Source organism: Diadema antillarum, unplaced genomic scaffold (assembly GCF_040938485.1).
Source record: "Diadema antillarum isolate AM-2024a unplaced genomic scaffold, OU_Dant_1.0 seq00000100_RagTag, whole genome shotgun sequence".
In the NCBI taxonomy this organism is placed as follows: domain Eukaryota; kingdom Metazoa; phylum Echinodermata; class Echinoidea; order Diadematoida; family Diadematidae; genus Diadema; species Diadema antillarum.
In genome coordinates, this window is record NW_027271188.1 from 963,387 (window position 1) to 986,047 (window position 22,661).

General features: G+C 39.0%; 1 protein-coding gene across 1 annotated transcript in view; it reads right to left on the minus strand.

Moving 5' to 3' along the window:
• Nucleotides 1-221: 221 nt before the first annotated feature.
• LOC139726827 (transmembrane protein 62-like) overlaps nt 222-22,661 on the minus strand; it is a 41,616-nt gene continuing 19,176 nt past the window's right edge. Inside the window, exons 4-14 of the mRNA XM_071637822.1 lie at nt 11,892-11,937; nt 10,635-10,782; nt 8,777-8,907; nt 6,998-7,120; nt 5,293-5,448; nt 4,542-4,701; nt 4,007-4,117; nt 2,826-2,910; nt 2,233-2,331; nt 1,489-1,607; nt 222-987 (exon numbers count right to left, since the gene is read on the minus strand). Coding sequence (XP_071493923.1) covers nt 643-987; nt 1,489-1,607; nt 2,233-2,331; nt 2,826-2,910; nt 4,007-4,117; nt 4,542-4,701; nt 5,293-5,448; nt 6,998-7,120; nt 8,777-8,907; nt 10,635-10,782; nt 11,892-11,937 — 1,523 coding nt within the window. The 3' untranslated portion in view covers nt 222-642. The remainder of the gene's footprint in view (nt 988-1,488; nt 1,608-2,232; nt 2,332-2,825; nt 2,911-4,006; nt 4,118-4,541; nt 4,702-5,292; nt 5,449-6,997; nt 7,121-8,776; nt 8,908-10,634; nt 10,783-11,891; nt 11,938-22,661) is intronic.

The window sequence follows — 22,661 nt, forward strand, 5'->3', positions numbered from 1 at the left end:
TCAAGTAAATACAGCAAGCATCTTACTCAATGATGCTTCATACATCTTGTTCAAATACATTTCTTATAGATACCCAAATTTCTTATTTTCTTTTTGTTCTCTACACATTGCTGCTTCACACCTACCCCCCCATAGAGTTGAAATACTCGTACATAAAAATCTGAGTGCCAACCCCCCCCCCCCCCCCCCCCCCCCCCCCCCTGTGAGGCATTAACCTTTATCATTTATGCTGCTTTCTCCTACAACATGATACCTATGAGCGACTCTGGGAAAACCCACAGGAGGAAAATACATTGATAGAATTAAGAGGCAATTTACTGAGAAATGATGAGCCTTTTCTGGTATTTCTATTCATTCTGCCCCAAAGTATAACAGGAAGAATTAGTCAGATATTCAATCTTAGATCCTTCAAAAATTATGTGTCTAATCCACATTTCAGGCATTTAACACACACAAACATAACAACAATGCAGCAGTCTTCAGTATAAAACAAACACTCAAAGCACTTCTTTTACATCATGACTAGTTACACCAGCACACACATTGTCAACATCTAAGTCACATTACTGGTGTATGTTTCTCCCTTACAATGAGACCAGCACGAAAAATTCAATGCGAGAACTACTAGATAAAAGAATGACATTAGCTCCTGGTGGATGGTTGTAAATTGGAGATGGTCCCCGAACCCAACCGCCATGACCGAAAGGCCAGGTAGTAGGACCACATGTAGGTCCAGAGGAACTTAGGGGAGACGATCACTGAGAGCCAGCTATAGGTGCTGTAGAGGGTGTACATGGTGAAGGCTTGCCAGAGGAACCCTAGCACCATACCCGGTATACATAGTAGCACCCAGACCAGGTGCCTGGTGTCGTGCTGCTGCTTCGCGGTGCGGTTCGAGCGGGTGACCGTCCCGTTCGACACGTGGGAGGGCGGTGGGGAAAGTTGGACGGCACAGAAGAGGAGGAGGGGGAAGAATATTACATGTGCCTGGAAAATATGAAGAAATGAAAAAATAGGAAAGGAATTATGAGCAGCAGCAAAAAAAAAATAAGACATGATGAGTTTACTTATCACCTCACTGATCTATTTATCATGTATCAAATTCCACTGTCCAAAAGAAGCCTTCTACATAATTACACAATGATTTATCAAAACCAATTGTTAATTATCCTGTACAAGTACTTGTCATATGCCCTTGAAATGTTCTTAATTCCCATCATATGGGCTAAATGATTTGCTTGACATCCAAACTACTTTCTTTCTCAACTATTCTATGATTTTTTTTTTTTTAACACACATAAAATTGCACTTTAGAATAAATCATACAGCTTTCACATAAACTGAAACAGCCTCTACATTTTACTTCCTCTCTTTCAATTGTCTTTCTTTGGAGTCACTTCATGTTGCAACATTACATTCAAAAATATCATGACACATCTGACTCTACAGGGCCAAACATTTACAATGACATCTGGAATATAGACTTACCTCTATGATTGTGACACAGAAAGTAAATGTTTCTGTGACAAAGGTACCATGAACATACATTCCATAGGCAGTGCTTATTCCGATATGATTAGTTAGAAGATGTCCTATACACCATGGACCTGGATAGGGGAAAAAAAAAAAAATAATTACTGCAAAGATCAACCATAATTCTTTTACATATAAAACCAACATCAGTCTGACTCATGGACTGACAGAGATATACTGAGGAAATTTATGCATTTTCATCAGTTTCTAGTCACATACAGACCTTCCAACCTTTCAGACTGAAAAATAGGGATGATTTGGCTCAAAAATAGGAAAGAAAGAGCAGTTCCCATAAGAGTATAGAGTAAAATTATCCAGAAAAATAGGAAACTCCTGTTGAAACATGAGCTGGGGATGGTCAAAATTCAGATTCTTTCCTCCAAATTCAGTATGGATGGGAGGTCTGCATATATCACACACAAAAAATGGAAAAATATTAATTCTAACTTTCCTGGTGCTGCATGTGTCATTATTTTTAGCTCAGTGTAACACTAAATTTTAGTTACCCAAAGTTATCATGTCATCAGCTTTTGTTACTGACACATGACCTTAATTCAGCATGCTGCACGGAAGGCATCCATTTGAGAACAATCAAACACTCCTAACACTGCACAACAAACTGTAAGACCCATTGTCACACTGGTTCTCCAGGGGTTAAATTCTGACTGTAGCTCTCTCACAAAGGACTGATGTACTTACCAATGAATGGATAGAGTAACATGACAACAAAGGAATAGAAGAAGAGGTCTGTGTGAGACAGACGAATAAGGCCCCTGATGACAATGCTCCTGTAGAAACCTGTGGAAGCAATTCATAAGTAGATCAGGTTAGCGAATCAAGGGATCATTTCTAACTGTACATGACAAATATAGAAAAAAAATTAATGCTTTTGGAAAGTGCAACCCTAGATAAATCCCTAAAGCATAATTTAGTAACACATGTCATATTTATACAGATTCCCTCCTCCTCCCCATCCCCCCTCCCCCACTTACAAAATGCACATATATCTGTACATGAATGAATAGTTAAGTATAAAGGCACTACTGCTGCGGCCTACTGGTTACGTCATTATTATCTCAAAGCAATCAATCATTCTGCCATGCCTGAAATAATTAAATATCCATATCTATGCTTCATTTGTAACTGTTATCTTTACCAACAATTCTTGTAAAAAAAATGGTCACGCATTTGTGCTTATAGAAACATGGCAATATGCTCTTGATTGACTAATTTATGAAATTCAGACAGCAATAAGGCAGCAGTATGAAAGTGGATGCTCCTGTCCATATTACCTGCAGCAGGCTTGCGTATCTGTGTCCTGCAGATAGTGATTGTGCCAAGCAAGAAACCAACCAGAAGAAAATTCCACAGCTGGAACTGCAAAAAGACACAGACAATGATATTTGCAAATCAAGTATCACTCATTGTTTATGCATACGAATTGAAGAAATGACAATTATTGAAAGAAAAAAAAACCCAGCAACAATATGTCACCAGAGCAGAGAACTTTCTCTCTGATTGGATGAGTGCTGCAAAGGAAAAACAAAACAAACATGACATCTGAAGTGCTTGGAGTGTAAAGAATGTATCTCTTGGGAAAGACACTTCACATCACTTCCCACCAATTCTCAACTCCATACGGCATGCCGATTGTTAGAAGACATTGTCATTATTCAACATCACAGCAATTAAGCCCACATGTTATGTTGATTGAAGTCACACCCACTCTCTACTACCCTTTACATTTCGTTGCACAATTGAAATGATCCCTGCAGAAGTGAGGGCCGTTGCCTTTTTTTTTCTTCTTCTTCTTTTACTGGTAATCTGGTTCAATCACATTAAAATTTACTCGCCTTTCAATAAACATGCCTACGTATTTCAAGCAGTCTCTACAGCACAGCAAAGCTGTCATCACATGAAAAAGACAAATTAATGTAAACCCACACATTTTCGCGAGCGTGAAACTTTCGCAAATTTTGCAAGGAGGCAAGATTTGCAAAAGTAAAATGCACACGAAAGTACTTGTTTGCAAAATACATTAAATGCCAGTGGCAATTTGCGAACAAAGCAAAATCACACTACAGGATTAGTGAACATGAAGAAAACCAGAAATAAAATAGTAACCGTAATACTCCTACAATAAACCTCCCTTGAGATCAAAGACACAAATCAATCGAACATATAACAAGAAAACAAACTTTGCATGCTTTTAATTTCCAGCTAATTTCATGTTGCACCAAATCCATGCAAAATTTTCACACTGCAAATATTTCCACTTTAACAATATCTCAAACCGGAGGAAAAATTCTCTCCACGTGAGCGCTGAGACTGTACATGCTTCCACTGCTTTTCCATTTCCAATCAGAGTCGTCATGCAGCTTTATATGTTTTACTCGTTTCACGTGGTCATCATCAAGGGTAACTAGACTGCATGGGTAGTCAATGGTATTCTGTATTGGTAGTCCCAACTTACCGCTCTGGTTATGTCAATCATGAGGATCAGTGCCTGTACGAACCACTGCTGGGGCCTGCTCTCGTCCAGCGAGAAATGCTCCTTGTTCGTACTCCTCCTTCCTCTGGCATCCTGAGAAATGAAGAAAAAAAAAGTTATAGAAAACATGCACAATATTTGAACACATCAAATCCCTGCCTACCATACGCTTCATCAACTGATCAGATCTTTGGGTTTCGTTTTGTTTTACTTTTGCTTTCATATACTGCACTTTTCAAAATGATGTTCTTGTTTATACAGGGAATACCACATCCTTCTCGCTAGATGTCCAAGAATTTTGTCACAGCAATTAAAATAAAATCATGTAAGACTCATAAAATTCTAAAATGCTGTATCTTCCCTTTCTGAACACTTGACAGTGTGAAGTGTGGATGTCTTAATGGTTTCACTAATGATGTTTTTTCTTACTAATCATGTATACATAAACAAGACAGTAAAGAAATGAGATCTAGGAAGACAGGATTTGCTCCAACTGCCTGACTACATCACTGCTCACCTCTGCTGTCACTTTAATAGAGTGAAGTCCCTCTGAATAGGCATCTGGTTTCCACGGCAACACGTGGAGTGGTCCCTCTACATGCTTGGCAACCCCTATCACTGCATCATCAATGCTGATGGTGACAGATTTGATGGGGTCTGGTGAAAAGACTAGAACCCTGTAGAAATAGTAAAAATAAAACATAAAAATGCATGCACTTCTTAACACATGAAAGTGATAGAGCAAGCACACAAACACACAATGATTGTTAATCAAAAGATTTGAATGAATGCTGATATAAGAACATATCATTTTCCTCAATTCTTTCTTTCGGTCATAAAGATCGGGGCTAAAAATTCACTGCCATGATATAGAGTCATTCTGCAAGGTAATCACTTCAAATGAAGTTGATGACTTGCCATGCCTTCACAACAGAGTTTTCTCACAACCATCACAGATTATACACAACAATGCACCTGCAAATTTGACACTGAACTGGCAACTTAAACAAGGAGATGCACACAGCTGTAGTCATACTGTACACAAACAAGAATATCAAACATTTAATCATCTCATTACTCCTTATCATCACAGCTGCTCTGAAGCCTAGGAAACAATTGTCCACATTAATCATATGTCTCCCTCTGAAATTCCAGTAAGGCTGAGTCAGAGAGGTGGTTGTAGATACAAACAGGCTTAAAGTCACATTTCCGATGCAGGTACAGTACAGGTCAGTATAGCATGATTGGACCAGCACCAAATACCACACCTGATATGGGTTGAGTGGGCCATCTTTTTGAGGGGCTCATGCCTGGGCGCCATGAATCGGGCTCTCTTGGGATTGGTGATAAGGATGGCTGGCCACTCATTAAAATGGACATCAACGAACGACAGCAAGTCATGGTCGAAGGCCATGATTCGATACCTAGAAAGAGAGAAAGGGGTAGTCAAACATAAAACTGCTTGCTTTGAATATCTTCAAGGAATGAGGATGTGACCACTGGACATCACTCAAGATCTGCATCATACAAGCAAGGTGCAACAGACTCACAAAACTCAATTGCGGGTACGTAAAATAAACGGGCACGGGCATGGCCAGTGGAAGTATGGTGCCCTTGCTGGAGTGCATGTTTGGGCAAGTAAGAAGAGTGATCGTTTGTCACTCCGTATACAGTTATCTCGTAACTCGTTGTGTGCCACATTCGCAATAAATACGACCACTTGCTAACTTCACATATTCCAGTCATATGCACAACCACCCACAAACACATCAATAAATCACAATATGCAACAGTCCATTAAAAGCATCACGCCTGATTCCATCCCTCACACATATTTGCATCACAGCAAAGCTTGCCATCATCTCTACAACTTGACTGTACTGTATTTCTACCATACACATTTCTACAGAAAGTCATATGACTTTGAAAAACTGAATGTTTTCTAAAAGCGCTCACGAGGTTGTAGTCTCAGAATAACGGGGCACACACAGAGATAACACCATGGCACACATAGAATTGATTTAAGTGTTAACTTTGTTTTCCCAGAGGCTCCTGCCATTATCACATTCCCAATCATTGGCAAATCACCATTTATAAATCAAAGTCCAAGAGTCTCCTCCAAGGGTGTCCACACCAGACAGGATTTGACTCCCAAACTTTCTGTTTCTATGGTCAAGAGCCCTATCCACTGCATCCAAGCCCTTCTTTACTATGTCTCATTTACAAATAAGAAAAAAAAAAGAAAAGAAAAGAAAAGAAAAAGCAAAACACTGTGGCTCTTGTGTAAGAAAGTTCACTGGCATGTACTGATGTAACAAAACTGACAATAGAATGAACCCATACAATGTCTACTGACAGATTAGCTAGGAAATGTTGTAGGACATTTCATATCAATTACAAAGTACCGGTAATTGTTGCAATGTTTTTTGTTTTTCTCTGTCATTCATGGGATCGGTCCAGGGCAAGGGATATCAAAAAAAGGAAGTCTGCTCTGGCCAGTTGTCTCTTGCACCATACCATCAAATTGTCATTACGATCGCTAATCATTTTTTTAAAGTCCCAAAGTCAGGTTGCATCTTATACACAGGTGCACCATATACACAGGACTTCGTTTCTGAGAGAACCATGGATGTACTGGATTACAGTTGATTAGGTGGCACAGATTTCCAAGAGATTTATTTTACCATTGGTTCAGGACAAAATGAGAGAGAAATACAGAAGGGAAAAATTACCAAACACTATACCAATTCAATAGTAGCTTGGGTAGCTTCACAGTACAATCCCTCAAAGTCTGAGCAATCACATTATCAGTTGTTGTCACAATGATAGCAACAACAACATAAACGGGGCTGTACTGCTACACATACGAATCCAAAGAGATTTACATCAATCTTAGATGGAAGACAGACAGATGAAGTTTCTGTTGTTGTTGTGTATGTGTGTGTGTGTGGACTTTTTTTTCTTTTTGCTTACATTCTATTCTTCTTCCAGTCCTCAATCTCAAGTTCCAGGGATCCAGTCTTCTGCAAAGCCTCCATATGTCTCACAGATCCCCCTAAGCTATGCAGGTGACCACACAGATAGGTAATGCCGCTCCTAGGAGGCAAAATGCAACAAGATGTCAGCGATACTGTGAACATTCTCTCCCGATACACCACACTGTCACAGCAAAATGACTCCACAAAACAATTTCTGTCTGATCTGGAAGTATCAAAATGACTGCATCAAGCATGAAATTTTGTCATTTCAGTCAGACTGGCATTACCAATCTGTTTTTTGATCACGACAAATTATATTTACTACTACCAAGAAGACTATATGGCTAACAAACTTGGTAAAGTGCACAACAATGTATATGAGAACCATGTGGTTAAGTGAAGTCCTTAGTAAAGGGGAACTCCAGTGCAGTTGAATGTTAGTCTAAAAAGAAGGAGCTACCTGGTAATTTTTCTTAGCACTCACAATGAAGATTTCATAAAAATTAGATGAAAAATATGGAAGTTATCATATTTTGAAGTTTTGCTAATTTTTCAGGAAACAGCTCTTAAATAGTCAATTAAAATATGCAAATAGTGAAGTGATGATGTCGTCCCCTCACATCATGCCATATAGTTTGTACGTAAAATTTTGCAATTTCAAGAATTTCATTCAAACGCAAATACGCCCCTGTCTCAAATCCAGATATACCTAGCTGATCTTTAATCTGGAGTTAATCAACAAGGAATAACATCATGTGCTACATTCTGATAACAAAACATTGAATTTTCATCACTTGTGTACACATATTAATGGGAAATTGTGAGGTGATGACATCATCAGCTTACTCATTTGCACATTCATATTAACTGTACAAGAACTATTCTGCTGATATTAGCAAAGCTTTACAATTTCATAACTTCCCTAATTTTCATCCAATTTTGAATAAATTTTCACTGTTATGCTTGTAAGGTTTTCTTTCATATCAGACTAACTTATAACAAGACTGGAATTCCTCTTTGAAGTAAAACTCTATACCAATTTTACATTGAATTTAGCAAATAGTGTAAAATCAGATGAACAGATTTCTGTACAGGCTTCATCAAAGTCAAATAAAATGAAGGTTAGAGAATTCTGAAATTTCACATCTTTTTCCAAACAGTGCTAACATTGTGATCACATGTGCAAATGAGTGGAGATATTGATGTCGTTACATCACAAGTCTCTTACTGACTAGTGCATAAAACTATCATACTAATCACGGTTTGGAATCATCTGTTTGTTTTCTTTGAAAGAATAAGAAACAACAATCCTACCTCAGGGTTGAAAAAAAAAAAACTCTAACTCAGGGTTAACAACTAATGCATGGCATTGCTCATGCACTTCACGGCTCAGTAAGCTACATTTGTAACATGGGCTACTATCATTGCTAATTCTTGACATACAGTGTACACGCTTCAGGGTGAAATATGTTGCAAATTTGCACTATGACGTAAGCGGCACATGAAATGAGATAATTGAGTAACTTCACCGAGATAGAGTGTAAAATGATCTATTCGGTATGACATTTGACAATGGGGGATAATCAAGTTACAATACTGGTTGGCAAGGAGATGGGCTAATGTGATTAAGGGGTGCACAAAATTTGATCCTTCTTCCAACTGCCCACTTTAAAGTGGGGCACTGCCAAACACATTTGATGCAGACGAAAGCGAGTAATTGAAATCAAGGAGACAGGATGGGCGAACCGGAGTAGAAAGTCACGATATGACTTACTGCAGACTCCGGCTGAGCCTTTGGTGAGATGTGATAATGGTAGATGTTGGATAATGGCCGAAGAATACTGTGTGGTTGTTTGGACCTTGTGCGGCCTTCGACACGTACGAGTCTAGCCTGTCAAGTTCTTCCTGTCAGGTTCACAAGGTGTATAAGAAGATATAGTCACATGAAGAGGTTAATAACAACAGAGCAGTAATATGCTACAGTATCTAACTACAACATGCTCGTAGGAAACTGCGTAAATGGCACTTAATATTCGCAAATACCTAGGTACAACAAATTAATGCTGTTCTAAATGTAAAAAAAGGGCCTCATTCTGTCATATTTTAGCCGGCCACATTGACAAAAAATTTCTTACTGCTGCACATATCATTAAATGTTTGAAGACATACGTCAATACATTTCAGAGGTTTATTGATTTTTAAGACATAAATTGTCCCCCCCCCCCACAAAAGAATCATGCATGAAATAGACCTGGATATTTGCATTCCCTTTCTTTTCTTGTATTTCCCTTCAATCTTCCTTCCCAACCCCCCCCCCCCCCCCCCACACACACACACACACACCACTCTCTCTTTCTCTGTCTTCCTTCCTCTATAATACCCACAGTTCATCTCTGGTCACAGCTAGAGCATTAACTGGCATCCAAGTCATTTGTTAGGCTAGAAACGAGAAACTCTCATTCCAATAAATTGTGTCATTTGTCAAGGTGAGTTTATATACCCTGTCTGTAATATATCAACACATCAGTTCTCTAATTTATTTACATTCCATTTTATCTCTCTACCAATTCTATCAAAGCAATCCCTCTTCATCTCTTTCCACACTTTTGTCTCTCTTGGAGAGATCCACTCTACTGGTTCCCCCCCCCCTCCCCCCCCCCCCCCCCAACCGTCTACCCAACTAATAAGGCGTAAATGCTTTGGACTAATCTAATTTATGTAAACATAGCCCCATCTGTCTTCATATATGGTCTCCTCTCTGCACAGAGCTATTTATTCCAAATGATATTCTCTTCCAGAGAAGATGGTTGCGAATTATATGATCAGCCTCCCTTTGAGCTGCTGCAAAATCTTTGAATATTTCTTTGAAACATTACACCAGCTAGCCCATTCTGATATTCCCTGTCTGCTGCAGCAACTGTCGTACATTAAAACTTTATGATGGGTAAATGTCAATTTAAATTACAACTACTGCATTGAGCACAACAAAAGCCATTCTTCTTGGGCCTTCCTTTCTCATTTGTGACAAGTTTATGTGCAGCCATCTCATAAAGACATACTCTAACTCCAACTCCCTCTCAGAAGCCATAAATACTGTATCAACATACACTCCCCCCCCCCAACACATACCCCAAACACACAAAGTATACAATGTACACATACAAACACACAGACAAAGACAGAGAGAGAGAGAGAGTTCAACACTTGAGTGTATGCACACAATAGATATCAATAGGCATAAGGATACACACTGTAGACAGTTATTTATCTACAGTTACACATAAAAATGTTTACAAGCACATACACAGAGACACCAGAAACAAACACAAACACTCATACTGCAATGCTGCACATTTGGCACTGGTCCAACGGTCCCTGACCAGTAAAAATCACTGTCAGACCAGCAACTTTTTCAGGAAAGGACCAGTAAACAAATGGCAAAACTGGGTACCTACTGGTCCAACATACAGGTCAGACCAGTAGAAAAAATAGGTTAGTGTGCAGCCCTCCATACTGTACATGAAATTCTCTCCAAATAATATACATCTCATTCACTTTCACTTTGAACACAGTCTTATTGCCATTGTCACATAACTCTAGAACGGACTTTCATTTGTTATCAACAATCCTACCTCTGGCATGGTTCCAAAGAAATTAAAGGGCCTCTTTGGACCTGGATCCAGGAGAGCGTACACCGAGATAAAGGAGTAGGTGCCAAATGATGTTTTGTGTTGGTACATGAATGTTGAATCTCCCAGTTCACCTTGGACAGAATATTTCCTATAGAAGAGGAAATGGATACATATATGTGACGGTCAAAGTGGACATCTGAGCACATTTGTAGGTTGAATGATTGCATCTTTTTGTTCCCCTGTGAATGTTCTTGCTGATTCAATGTTTGAAATTAGTCATAAGATTTCAGTTGCATCTTTAGAAATACCTCACCTGACCCATCATCATCTTACCCATGTACTGCCGCAGAAAGCACTTCTTAGAAATGCAAAAACAAGATGAAATGTAGTAATGTAAGAACTTTGAGTTAGCTTAAATAACTCAAAGTTTGAAAGATCATCTCATCTCTGTCCAACATTATAGTCTAAGAATTACGTTTTGAAATTCATTTTGTAAAGGTTTTCATAACATACTTTGATAAGACCAAGATATACAATGTATGTCTCGAACTTGATAGTGTTCAAATGCAGATCTCTTGCGCACTTGACAACACATAAACTTTAATGTTGATCTCCTTGAAATTGGTGTACAGCTGGTTGGGGAATTTCTCAATGTTTCTGCGGTAGATTTTAGGAAATAAAGCAGAACAAATTCTAGATTATGAAAGGATGCTAAGAGTCTGCAGGATATACATTCACAAAAACCAGGAAATCAATGGGCAGGGATTCTCAAAGGTACATGTTTCGGTGACCGGTCAAATATGGTGGAAAAAAAAAAACCACAACAAAAACGCAGAACATGGTGGTGGAGAGACACAAGGATTTTTAAAGCAACATCCAGTGTGCAGAGACAGAAGGGGGACAAACATGGTTTCAGAGCCCTAAAAGCCATGACTGACAGAAAACTTAACAGATGTATTATCATGACTAATATATGTTATCAATGCCCTGAATGTGAGTTCTTCCTGTATAAACATGATGACACTTGCATATTCATATCGATCCAGCGTACAAATTACAACATACGCTAGTTTATACTCTTTGGAGGTACTGGTACATGTACTTATTATGGCATCTGTCACTGTCTGAGGACTGCCATTTTTGACAATTTAATCACCATATTAAACCAGTCTTTACCAACTTACACACATATGATCATAAATCATGCTGTTTATGATCATGTCATATAGGCTATTACTGCGATATGAAATAGCTCACCTGTAATAATTTGTCTCATGTTTCAGATGTGGGATATCAAATGCATCTGGAGGAAAAACAAACAATTCAGAAAAATGACTGTGGTGTCATAAGCCATAAAATGAAGTCATGGTAAATGGTGCATTCATATGGGCACTATTCTCTGCCATTCTTTTTGACCAAATTGCTTCCAAATGTTTGCCTTTTGTCTATAGAATACGTCGAAACTCATGTGCATACTAAATGACTGCTTACTTCAGGCACACTCTCCTGCCGGGCAAATCACACACACACACACACACACACACACACACACACACACACACAAAGGTCTCATATATGTGCACATGATACAGATAACTTCCCCCTCCCCCATATACATGTATCTGTAAAGTTTGTTCAACAAAAAAGTAATAACAATAATCCTTATACAGGCCTCGAAATAGGATTTTGGAGGGGCAAGGCCATTTAGAAAAGGGCACTTTTTCCAAGAGGCCAGGGCACTTAGGTCAGTCAGAGGGGCACCAAGGCCACATTGGAAAGGGCATGTTGGGTGTTTATGAAAAAAGAAAGAAGAAAAAAAAAACGAGAAAAACAAACAAACACACACACACAAAGTGCAACACACAACAAAAACCTCTTCCCTACAGCTGTAACACATTCCCGATTTCTGCGTTTCTATCAGGTGAAACGACATTTTTTAAAACAGGAATAAAACAACAGTAGGTATTGATTGAAACTCGACACCCTTTCAGGCCAGCCAGGCCAGGCTGCCATGTAACTTCAAAGCACATTCCGACAGTTGGCTGGCAAAACCACATGGCAAAGGAATTTGCGCGCGCGAGTGAATTGCTCGAGGCCTGGGAGCATGGGTGATTAGTCTGTGAGCTATCACAAGCAGACCTTTTGAACAACTGCGAACGTCATGATACTATTTTGTCTTCCTTTTGGCCTCAAAGAAAAACATCAAAAAGACGAGTTGAGTATCACGAGTTTGTACATCGCCATGCAAAAAGATTACTACACTCATGTCATGACACGAAATGAATAGATATTCCAAGACAAAAACAAAGCAGCCTCGGGTATCTATACTAGTAGACGGTGACATCGAGACACCATGCATTCACCATGCACGTTGGGGAGCAACGAGTTGGAGTTGGCAGGGAGGGGTGATCCAGGAGTTTGTGAGAACTTCCCGAGTTACAATCTCAAAGCAAAGCTGAAGCTTCTTGTGGTCTCACGCTCAGCGAATCTGCGTGCTAGTTCTCAATTCGAAGGAAGTTTATCTCTGATCTGTTGCGTTATTTTTGCTGAATCACAGGAGCTTATCATGCCTGAAGTTCAAATGGAAGGTTGCCAAAAATTTCATATTCACAAAGCTTCAGAATTTTCTGACACATTGCCTACTATATTCATTTGAAATAGCAAATTTAGAGGGTACAAATCAATGTGGATGATGATCATCCACATCCGATGATTATCCACATATTTGCATCCTCAAAATTTGACATTTCAAATGCATTAAAAATCTTCCAGTAATTTATTCTAGGCTGCTGATGCAGCAGTAAAGACGTCAGATATTTCATATGAACTTGAATATAAGTCAGGATAAAGACAAAAAAATATGCACAAAAAAATACAATTCTTTCATTATTGTCACTGGTAGTCAAATTTGTGTTTTCACAAAAATATGACACACTACTAACACCTCAAAATCGCAGGAGAGTGATAAGAAATAAAGAATCATTACATTTGTAATCCTGGGTCTTCGCCCTGGGACTTCGACTTAAAGAGCTATCTTTGATAATTAAACATTCTTTCCCTGTTCATCTCCAAGACCCCAGACAGTTCATGACCTCCAAGAATGCGCCAGTACGCGCGGTTTCTTCTGTTGATTGGTCTCTAGCTCTCTCTCTCCACCCCTCCCCATTCCCCAGTCTGGCACCTTGGCATCGTGGGGTTTTCTTTTTTCTTGGTGAACTTGCTGTTCACTCTTCACTACTCTATCTGAATATGCGCTGCCTTGCTTGTAACTCTACGGCCGCTGCGCTGCGGAGGCAGTCGGGACGGTAAAAGCCGGTCAGGCGTACATGTACGTACACGTCGTCTCGTATCTCGGAAAGATACTTTGAGTTTGAATCAGATATATTGGGATGCGAGTGAACTGAAGGTATGATATTTGAGATCAGGAAAGTTGTTCAAGCTTATTAAAGTGTAGACTTTGAGAAAGGGCATATTATACGTCATAAATAATAACTTTCATTGTAAAAGGGCACCACGGCCCCAAGAAAAAGGGCACATTTTTTGGGGGCTGTAACTTTGATCAAAAAACAAAAGGCATTGCGGCCAACGAGAGGAGCACCGACGGCCATGGCCGTCGGTGGCCGTCGGTTAATTCGAGGCCTGCTTATAGCACAAAAGCTGTATTAAATGGTGATTGAAGAGTTACCTATTTTTTCTTTTTCTGTTTTTGCTAATTAATGAAATTTGCATATAATATAGCAAGAAGTGAAGTCAGAAGAACTCAGAATGCAACAGCTCACTTTTCAGTCTGTGTTGCTGCTATGATTCCACTTTGGACCACTGATACATGTAGATGTATTAACCCGTTGAGGACAAGTCCCGAGTATACTCAGGCAGGGATCTATGGAAATGTGTGTTGTAGCAAAATTAGTCTGTCCTCAACAACATGAACACAGGGAAACGGATTTGTGTGTGTACAGGTACACTGCAACAGAATCCTTTATCACAAACAGAAAGAATCAATAGATGGTTGCATACTCTGCATATTAGGCCAAGTAAAAAAAGAAAGTAGTTTCTCGTCCGGGTTTTTTGAGCAAGGCGATGAGGGAGGTCCTTACTATTTGATATCTTACTATTTTTTCGAGGATTGTCAAAATGAAAGTAATATGTGTTTATATGTGTGATATAAACCACTTATCATTTAAGTGATGCACAATTTAAAACCAAATCTGATATTGCTGTTTATGCATGACAAGTATACCAATTTAACTACACTGTGACTGTATTCATTCAGTCATATCAAGGGTATATGGAAAAAAAAACACGTTTTTTAAACATAAAATATACACATTTATGCATCACTTGTTGAACCTATGAATCCAACCATTATCTCTGGAAATGCATAGCATTATTTTTGCCTTTCAACACAACACAAACTTACTGAGTTAGATCTTTTCTCATATGAAAACTTATTCGCTCAAGGATTTAAAATGCCGCAGACAGTACTGCCAATTGTCAACCCTGTGAAACAACCACCTGATTTCCTTTTTACTGAAAGACAGAATACGAACCAGTTGAATACTATATTCACTATTTAAAGCCGTTCGTTGTGCACACGTGCGCTTGAGATCGGTTCTCTCCATCACTCCACGATTTTTTTTTTCCAGCTCCAGAACGCATGCTATGCTGGCTGGCTGGTCTCCTCTACTACAGGGAAACCCCGTTATAACGAGTTCGGTTATAACGAGGAACCGCTTATAACGAGGTGATCGCGTCGGTCCCGTTTTCCTTTGCGTGTAATGGCAGAACGAATCGGTTATAACGTGTTCGGTTATAACGAGATTCTGGTTATAACGAGGACAATTTCGGTAAATCATGATAAAGAAAAACATAAGCAATTTCATCGGATATAACGAGGTTCCATTTCTTGACCAAATTGCCGCTTTCAAACACGCGACAAATGAAACATTGGAAACCGAAATCTCGCTATCCACGTCTTATCCCGTTTTGCAGAGAACCGTTCCTTCCATGTTTTCTTCTTAATCACGCGATAAGACACAGGAACACCTTCCGATGTTCCTACTAATTATTAAACATAATCATTCGGTTTTCTTTTTCGCGAGAAACGCGTGCGTGATATGAGGTCAGACCACAGCGCAACGAGAAAAAAATAGATAACGCATTCAAAATCTTTTCATGTAGCGACAATAAAATTTGACCAAAAATGGACAATTGGAATGCGTGTGCAACTCATTATATCCTTTCCAATTTTAGTTCCGACTTCCAGTTCTTTTGCTGGTTTTGAGCAAATATGAGTTTGGATAATTAAAGCCGAAATAATAAAATCATCGTCCCGATCCCGCCGGGTGACAGTAGCGTTAAAATAGTTCAGTAACGCATGTTAACCTATACTTAATCGGTGTTCAGAAAAAGAAGCAAACGCATTTATTAGTTTGAACAGATCTGGATTTGTTCATTATCATTTAACAAATGATAATTTAAATATGAGTGTGTATGATCAAAGCAGAAATAAATAGTGAAATCATCGTGATCCTGCCAGGTGACAGTAGAGTAAAAATAGTTGAATAACGCATGTTAACCTACTTAATCGGTGCTCGGAAAAAGAAACAACGCATGTATTAGTTTGAATAGATCTGGATGTGTTCATTATCATTTAACGAATGATAATTTAAATATGAGTGTGTATGATTAAAGCCGAAATAATGAATGAAATCATCGCGATCTCGCCGGGTGACAGTAGCGTAAAAGTTGTTGAATAACGCATGTTAACCTACTTAATCGGTGCTCGGAAATAGAAACAAACGCATTCAACAGTTCAAGAACGGATGTACAAAACGCGAAGAGATTCTCGGAAGAAAATAAAGAACGCATTTTTAATCCCTTCGAGCGCAACGATCATACATTGTATAAGATTACAGCCAAATGATTCATGAAATTATCGAATTCCCGCTGGGCACCAACAGCGTAAAATACCTCGCTAGTTAGCGGTAAACAACGCACGTATGTTACTTTGAAATCATCGCGATCTCGCCAGGTGACAGTAGCGTAAAAAAGTTGAATGACGCATGTTAGCCTAAATCAGGAAAGGAAACAAACGCGTTTATTAGTTTGAATAGATCTGGTACAGATTTGCGTAAACAGAATGACAACCTCCCACATTCAATCCTGTCACATATTTTCAAGAACGGTCGTACAAAACGCGAAGAGATTTTCGGAAGAAAATAAAGAACGCATTTTTAATCCATTTGGGCGCAACGATCATACATTGTACATGTGTACAAGATTACATGAAATAATCGCATTCCCGCTGGGCACCAACAGTGTAAAAATACCTAGCAAGTTACGGTAAACAAGGCCTGTATGTTACTCTACAGTATATATTTGCCCCCATATTTGCGCTGCCAGTGTTTAGAAAAAGCTTAACAAACAAGAATTACAATAAAGAATTAACTTATCATTTCAGCCTCTATTTCTTCGTTTAATTCACAAATAATCTCCCTTTATTCTCTCAATAACAACGCTCAATAATTGTGTAATAACAACGCAAAGGATATGTTTAAGTTTCATTGATGGGTATATGACGTCATGCTTATGTTTGTCTTTGTTTTTAATGAGTATGGTTATAACGAGGTACCGGTTATAACGAGGTAATATCGCCGGTCCCACGGATCTCGTTACAACGGGTTTGTGGTTACATTGCGCAATCAATCTAGCAGCACATGAAGCGGGCAACAGCACGAGAGAAATGTACAGAAGGTGCTCAACGTCCTGCCTACATCATGACGTACCGAGTGCGCTGTACATCAAAGCCCAGGCCCGCCCATCCAACTACAATTAACTGCATTGTGGGTCATTCCTTCTTGCCAAGCTCGCAGTGTGAAATGCATGCGTTATTACACATACGCACTACAGAAGCTACATCTGTACTACAGCTAAGTAGAGGACGCAAGGCGTAATTAGAAATAAGACATCACGATTGGCAGGTGAATTGTTGATTTTTTTTTTTCGGCGGCCGAAAAAATAGTAAATATCAAAAAAGTTGATGCGGCAACTGAAAATTGATGCGGGCGGGGAGCGGGCTGGGACGAGAATTATGAATTTCTTGGTATTTTCAGCGCCATTTTGAAAATAGTAAATAGTAAAAAAATCGATGCGGCGGCCAAAATCGATGCGCGCGAGGACGAGAAACTGGTTTCTTTTTTTACTTGGCCTTATGCTAAGCCTTGAACATTTAATAGTCCTTTGAGTCTCAGAGAAAATATTTTGAACAACTGAAATTTATATGGATAACAACCATTAAACACTTATAATATCAGGAAGTACAAACACAAACTAAATTTTGTCTCAAGTGAGACATATGTGTCAGATGTTATTAACAACAAGTACAACCAAAGTTTCTTCTCAAATCAATCACATACATTGCAGTGTAAAATCTACTCTGGCAGCATGTGGGAAATATATCCACAACTTATGCAATGTACAAGATGTAGGTCATGGAAAACAATGAGGCAATCACAGATTGAGATTAGATGGTACACCTACAAATTAGGTAGAATATCATAGGACAGATTTCAATGCTGACTGTTATACATACTGCTGAATAAAGGAGTTAAAAAATGAATACTTATCAAGTATTATAACTATCATGCACATAATATACCAATACTTGATACTACCAGTAATCATAATGATGAAGTACTACAATAGTGTTGATGACAACAAAAGCAATGACCACAAAAAAAAAGCTCTTCAATGACCAAATTTTATTCATATGAATATATTTTGCATTGTTTGATGTTTCTTTTATGTCTCTTGATGGGCAATTTGTAGGTTCACATGTACAATGTACATGTGTCACAGCCAATTGCAAACCACATTTCCCTGGCTAAATCTAATAGCGAGTATGTACATTGTAATTGTTGGATGTAGGCTTTCAGTGTGACCAACCCACTGCCCAAAGACATTACACTGTACATCCTGTCCAAGTGTGTTAAAGGATAACTCTTTCCACAAAGAGATTTTCCCCATTCAAATTAAATGAAATGAAACAATGCAACAGCCAACATTGAGAGATAACAAGCACTATACTGATGAGCAGGTCAGAATTACATACACATTGTACATGGTCTAAAAGAGAAATGTTTACAATAACATCTCAATGATATCTCAGAGAGCTTTAGTCATATTGATTTAAGAAAAAATCACTCCAAGGTAAATGTTACTAATTTTACATTCTTTTTTCTAAAACAATTTCCAAGATCAATCGAGGATAAATCATGTTCCTCTACATTCTAGTAGACAATGATGTCTATAAAAGATAAAAGAACAATAAACACCCCAATTCCAGGACTTCATGTGAACAGAAAACAAACATGCAGAGTAGGACACGAGTGATAATTGCCCCCTCCCCCCCCAAAAAAAACCAATAAAAATAAACTTGAGAAGCACTCTGAGAGCGCAGACCTCCGCCAAGCATGCAGCTCATTTCCATCACTGATCTTGTTCTTCCATATATATATCAGTGATTTCCAACCATATGTACTTATACTATAGCATGCTGAAAGTGTTTATAATAGTGTGGTGCTGAAAGTCTCCCGATTTCCCAATATAGAAGCCTTTGTTACGTCATAAACCCTCCGCTACACAGCGCGCCTCACCCTAGCAGAAACTAGAGCACGCACTTTAGTGCGCGCATGCAAACCTCAAATACACGCAGCCTGAACTCCCAAGTTCATTGACCCTACCTGCCGAAATATAAAAAATCCTTCATAAATTCCCCAAAAATTCTCGGATCACTGCCAAAAGTTAATCGTTTGTTACTTGTGTCATTCTCAACCTTTCCTGCAAGTTTCATCCCAATCCGTTATCTACTTTTTGAGTTATTTTGCGCACAGACAAACGAACCAACGAACCAACCAACCAACAAACGAACGAACAAACCAACAGTAACGAAAACATAACCTCCTCCCTTGGCGGAGGTAAAAATTAAAAAAAATAAATAAAAGAGACCTGGTACTGGAGTATCCAGTACCACAGTGGGTTTAAGCTTATTGTCCAATGCTCACCCAGTATCCCAAGGTTACCTTTTACACATTCTTGCAGACTATCACCTAAGAGGAACATATCAAACTTGAGGAGCCTTGGGGAACCTCCTGTCCCTCAATTCGGTCCCAGCAAAGAAGGGAGCCAACCCTGGATCTGCCATTCACAAGCTTTACATCACACTCTCTAATGCACTTACAGGGCATTCAGACGTAAAAAATCTATACTAGAACGGTATAGCTATACCAAAACGGTATAGCTATACGATGAATTTATACGTCTGAAGGCTGACTAACGAAACGACGTAAAACGAAACGACATAGAGCGAAACGACGGTCAGAGCATCGTTTCGAACTAGAACTCGCTAAAGAATCAGCATTCCGTGTGCGTCTGAATGTATGGCGACCATAGAACGGTATAACTGGGCGGGGCTTAATGGGAGCACGCACGAAAGGTGACCCCACAGCTGTCACTCATGACTATAGCAGCATGCGCAGTGAGAAACTGCACATCTATACAACGTTTCCCAGAACGGTCGAAATTAGTGTCTGAATGGTCTGTCGGCTATACTATGATTCTTTATACATCGTTTCATTATCAAGTTTTGGTATAAAATGGCATGCGTCTGAATAGGGGGTAACTCAGAGCATTTCTTACTTTAGAAGATTTATTGAAGATTCTCTAGCTTGGGGGATCCCAGGGGGACATGTTGTTCAATTATATTCTATCATCCTGGCCTGGATCCATCATGAACAAACTTAGATCTACAGCTGTATGTACGCCTGCACAATCACTAATGTACTTATTCATAGCACTAACTTATCTCTATCACATCTGGTTCTAGAGAAGAAGATTTTCAAAGATTTCTCAATTTCAGGGCTATGGGGCCCTCTGGGGGTAGGGGGGCATTGGGCCCACTTGAAGAAACTGAGATCCTATCACCCCTAGGGATGCTACCTGCCAAGTTCGGTGAAAATCCATCAAAAAGTTTTCAAGAAGAAGCTGAGAATGTAAACAGTGTATGCACAATCCACAACAAACAACACACGACAGAATGATCGCAATGCAATGTAGCTAACTTTAGCCTTTGGCTCAGATATAGAAAGCTGAAACTGATGATTCAAACTTTGAGTCACCCACTTGGGTGTATTGTTTGATGACTGTTTTCTTCTCTTCATAAGATTACTTCTACAAACATTTTCACTAATCAGTCACAATCAAGCTGTTGCTCTCAGTCGCATTCATCTGACCATGTTCAATAAAATGCAAAATGGAAAGCTAGGTCCCCTCCAGACCCCCCCCCCCCCACACACACACACACAAACACACACCTGTGCTTAATTCTTCAACTGTACAATGTGAGAGAGTCTTGAGAGATGGCAGAAAAAGTAAATCTGCACAGATCTCACACGCATGACACAAAATATGTTTCTCTTTGTTGGCCTGGCCTGCTCCCTCATCTACATGATTGGATAAGACACTCTGGCGAGATTCCCTCATCCCCCTTAGATACACTTGATGCCAACTGTGAAATGGCCTGATCAATTTCACTCCACTGGAGCAGAATCGAGGTCTCTCGGTAGACAGCATATATACCATATATATTGTATATATACGCATGCTTGGGTCTGGAATTATGCATGACTGTGAAAAAGACGTCACGGCAAAACCCTGGGGACGGGAGCATGCTCCTTATATCAATCCACTCAAGAATATTAAGGGAACATATGTCCAAACATACACATCCATACAATGTGTATATATGGTATGCCTGTAGTATTCCTACCAATGCACAAGATGGCTCGTGCAATGTGTGAACAACCATTTAATTGGGGGAAGAGGACAGAACTGTGAGCTAGCACACAGTCAAACTTCTCTTCCCCCTCAACCCACCTCTACTCCCATCTTCCCCCCCCCCCCACAAAAAAAAGGAAAAAATGATGATAATCATGTTTTTAAAAAAAACTGTGCAAAAAAAAAAAAAAAAAACCACCAACATCATTCAATATATGGAGAAATAATGTGAGAGCAGAGATTTATATCAGCAATTCATGAACTTACACGGTTTGTATGACCATACACAGATAAATGGCTGTGGCTATAATTTGTTTACCCACAGCTAAGAAATATTTTTCATTACCTTTTTTTTTTTTTTTTAGGGCAGCACATTGTAATCACACTCTTAAGTACAGTGTCTTGTTTTGTTTGTTTTTCTGCTGCTCTATCATTCTCCTCTTTTCTTGTCTTCTTTTACAATTTGCATATATTCCTCTACAAAAAAAAGGAAAATGTACTTTGTCAATGCTGGCTGACATTCCTCCATTAGCCTACACAATGAGCACAGACAGAGATACAACAACAAGAAGCATACGTATGTCACATCCTGAGAGATATAAAATGTGCAATCTGTAATAAAGTCATAGAGAAAGAGAAAGAAAAGGAGGGGAGAGAGAGAAGAGAGAGAGAGAGAGATGGGAAGTGCGAGACTGACAGAAGGTGGAACCAAGGAAGTATGAACATACAAACAAGGTAAGGTGACAGAGACAAACAATTAAAAAAAAAAAGAGACAGACAGTTAGGCACATTCTTCTGAGAAACATAGAAATCTTTATTACATGCTATCCACCACATTTTGGACAAATACTTTGATTAATTTTCCTCAGTACTGCATTCTTGGTCAAGGGGTAGAAAGGTGCAACCAATACAAGTGATGCAAGTTTCTGTTACATGTCGATCTAAATTTCGTTGGCGTTTGTTGATGCTATTCAATAACAAAATATTGTTTTAAATTTTTGTATTGTCCAATTAATAAACATAATGACATTACATAAAGAGAGACAAAATGTGTATATTGCATATAAATTCCAAAAAGATGTGTCAACATTACGAAAAGAAGAGAGAAAGATGAGCAAAACAAAATTGAGAATTGAGGTTACATGTAGCTGTGAGAATTGAGGCCACATACTTAGGAGGTAAATAGTAATA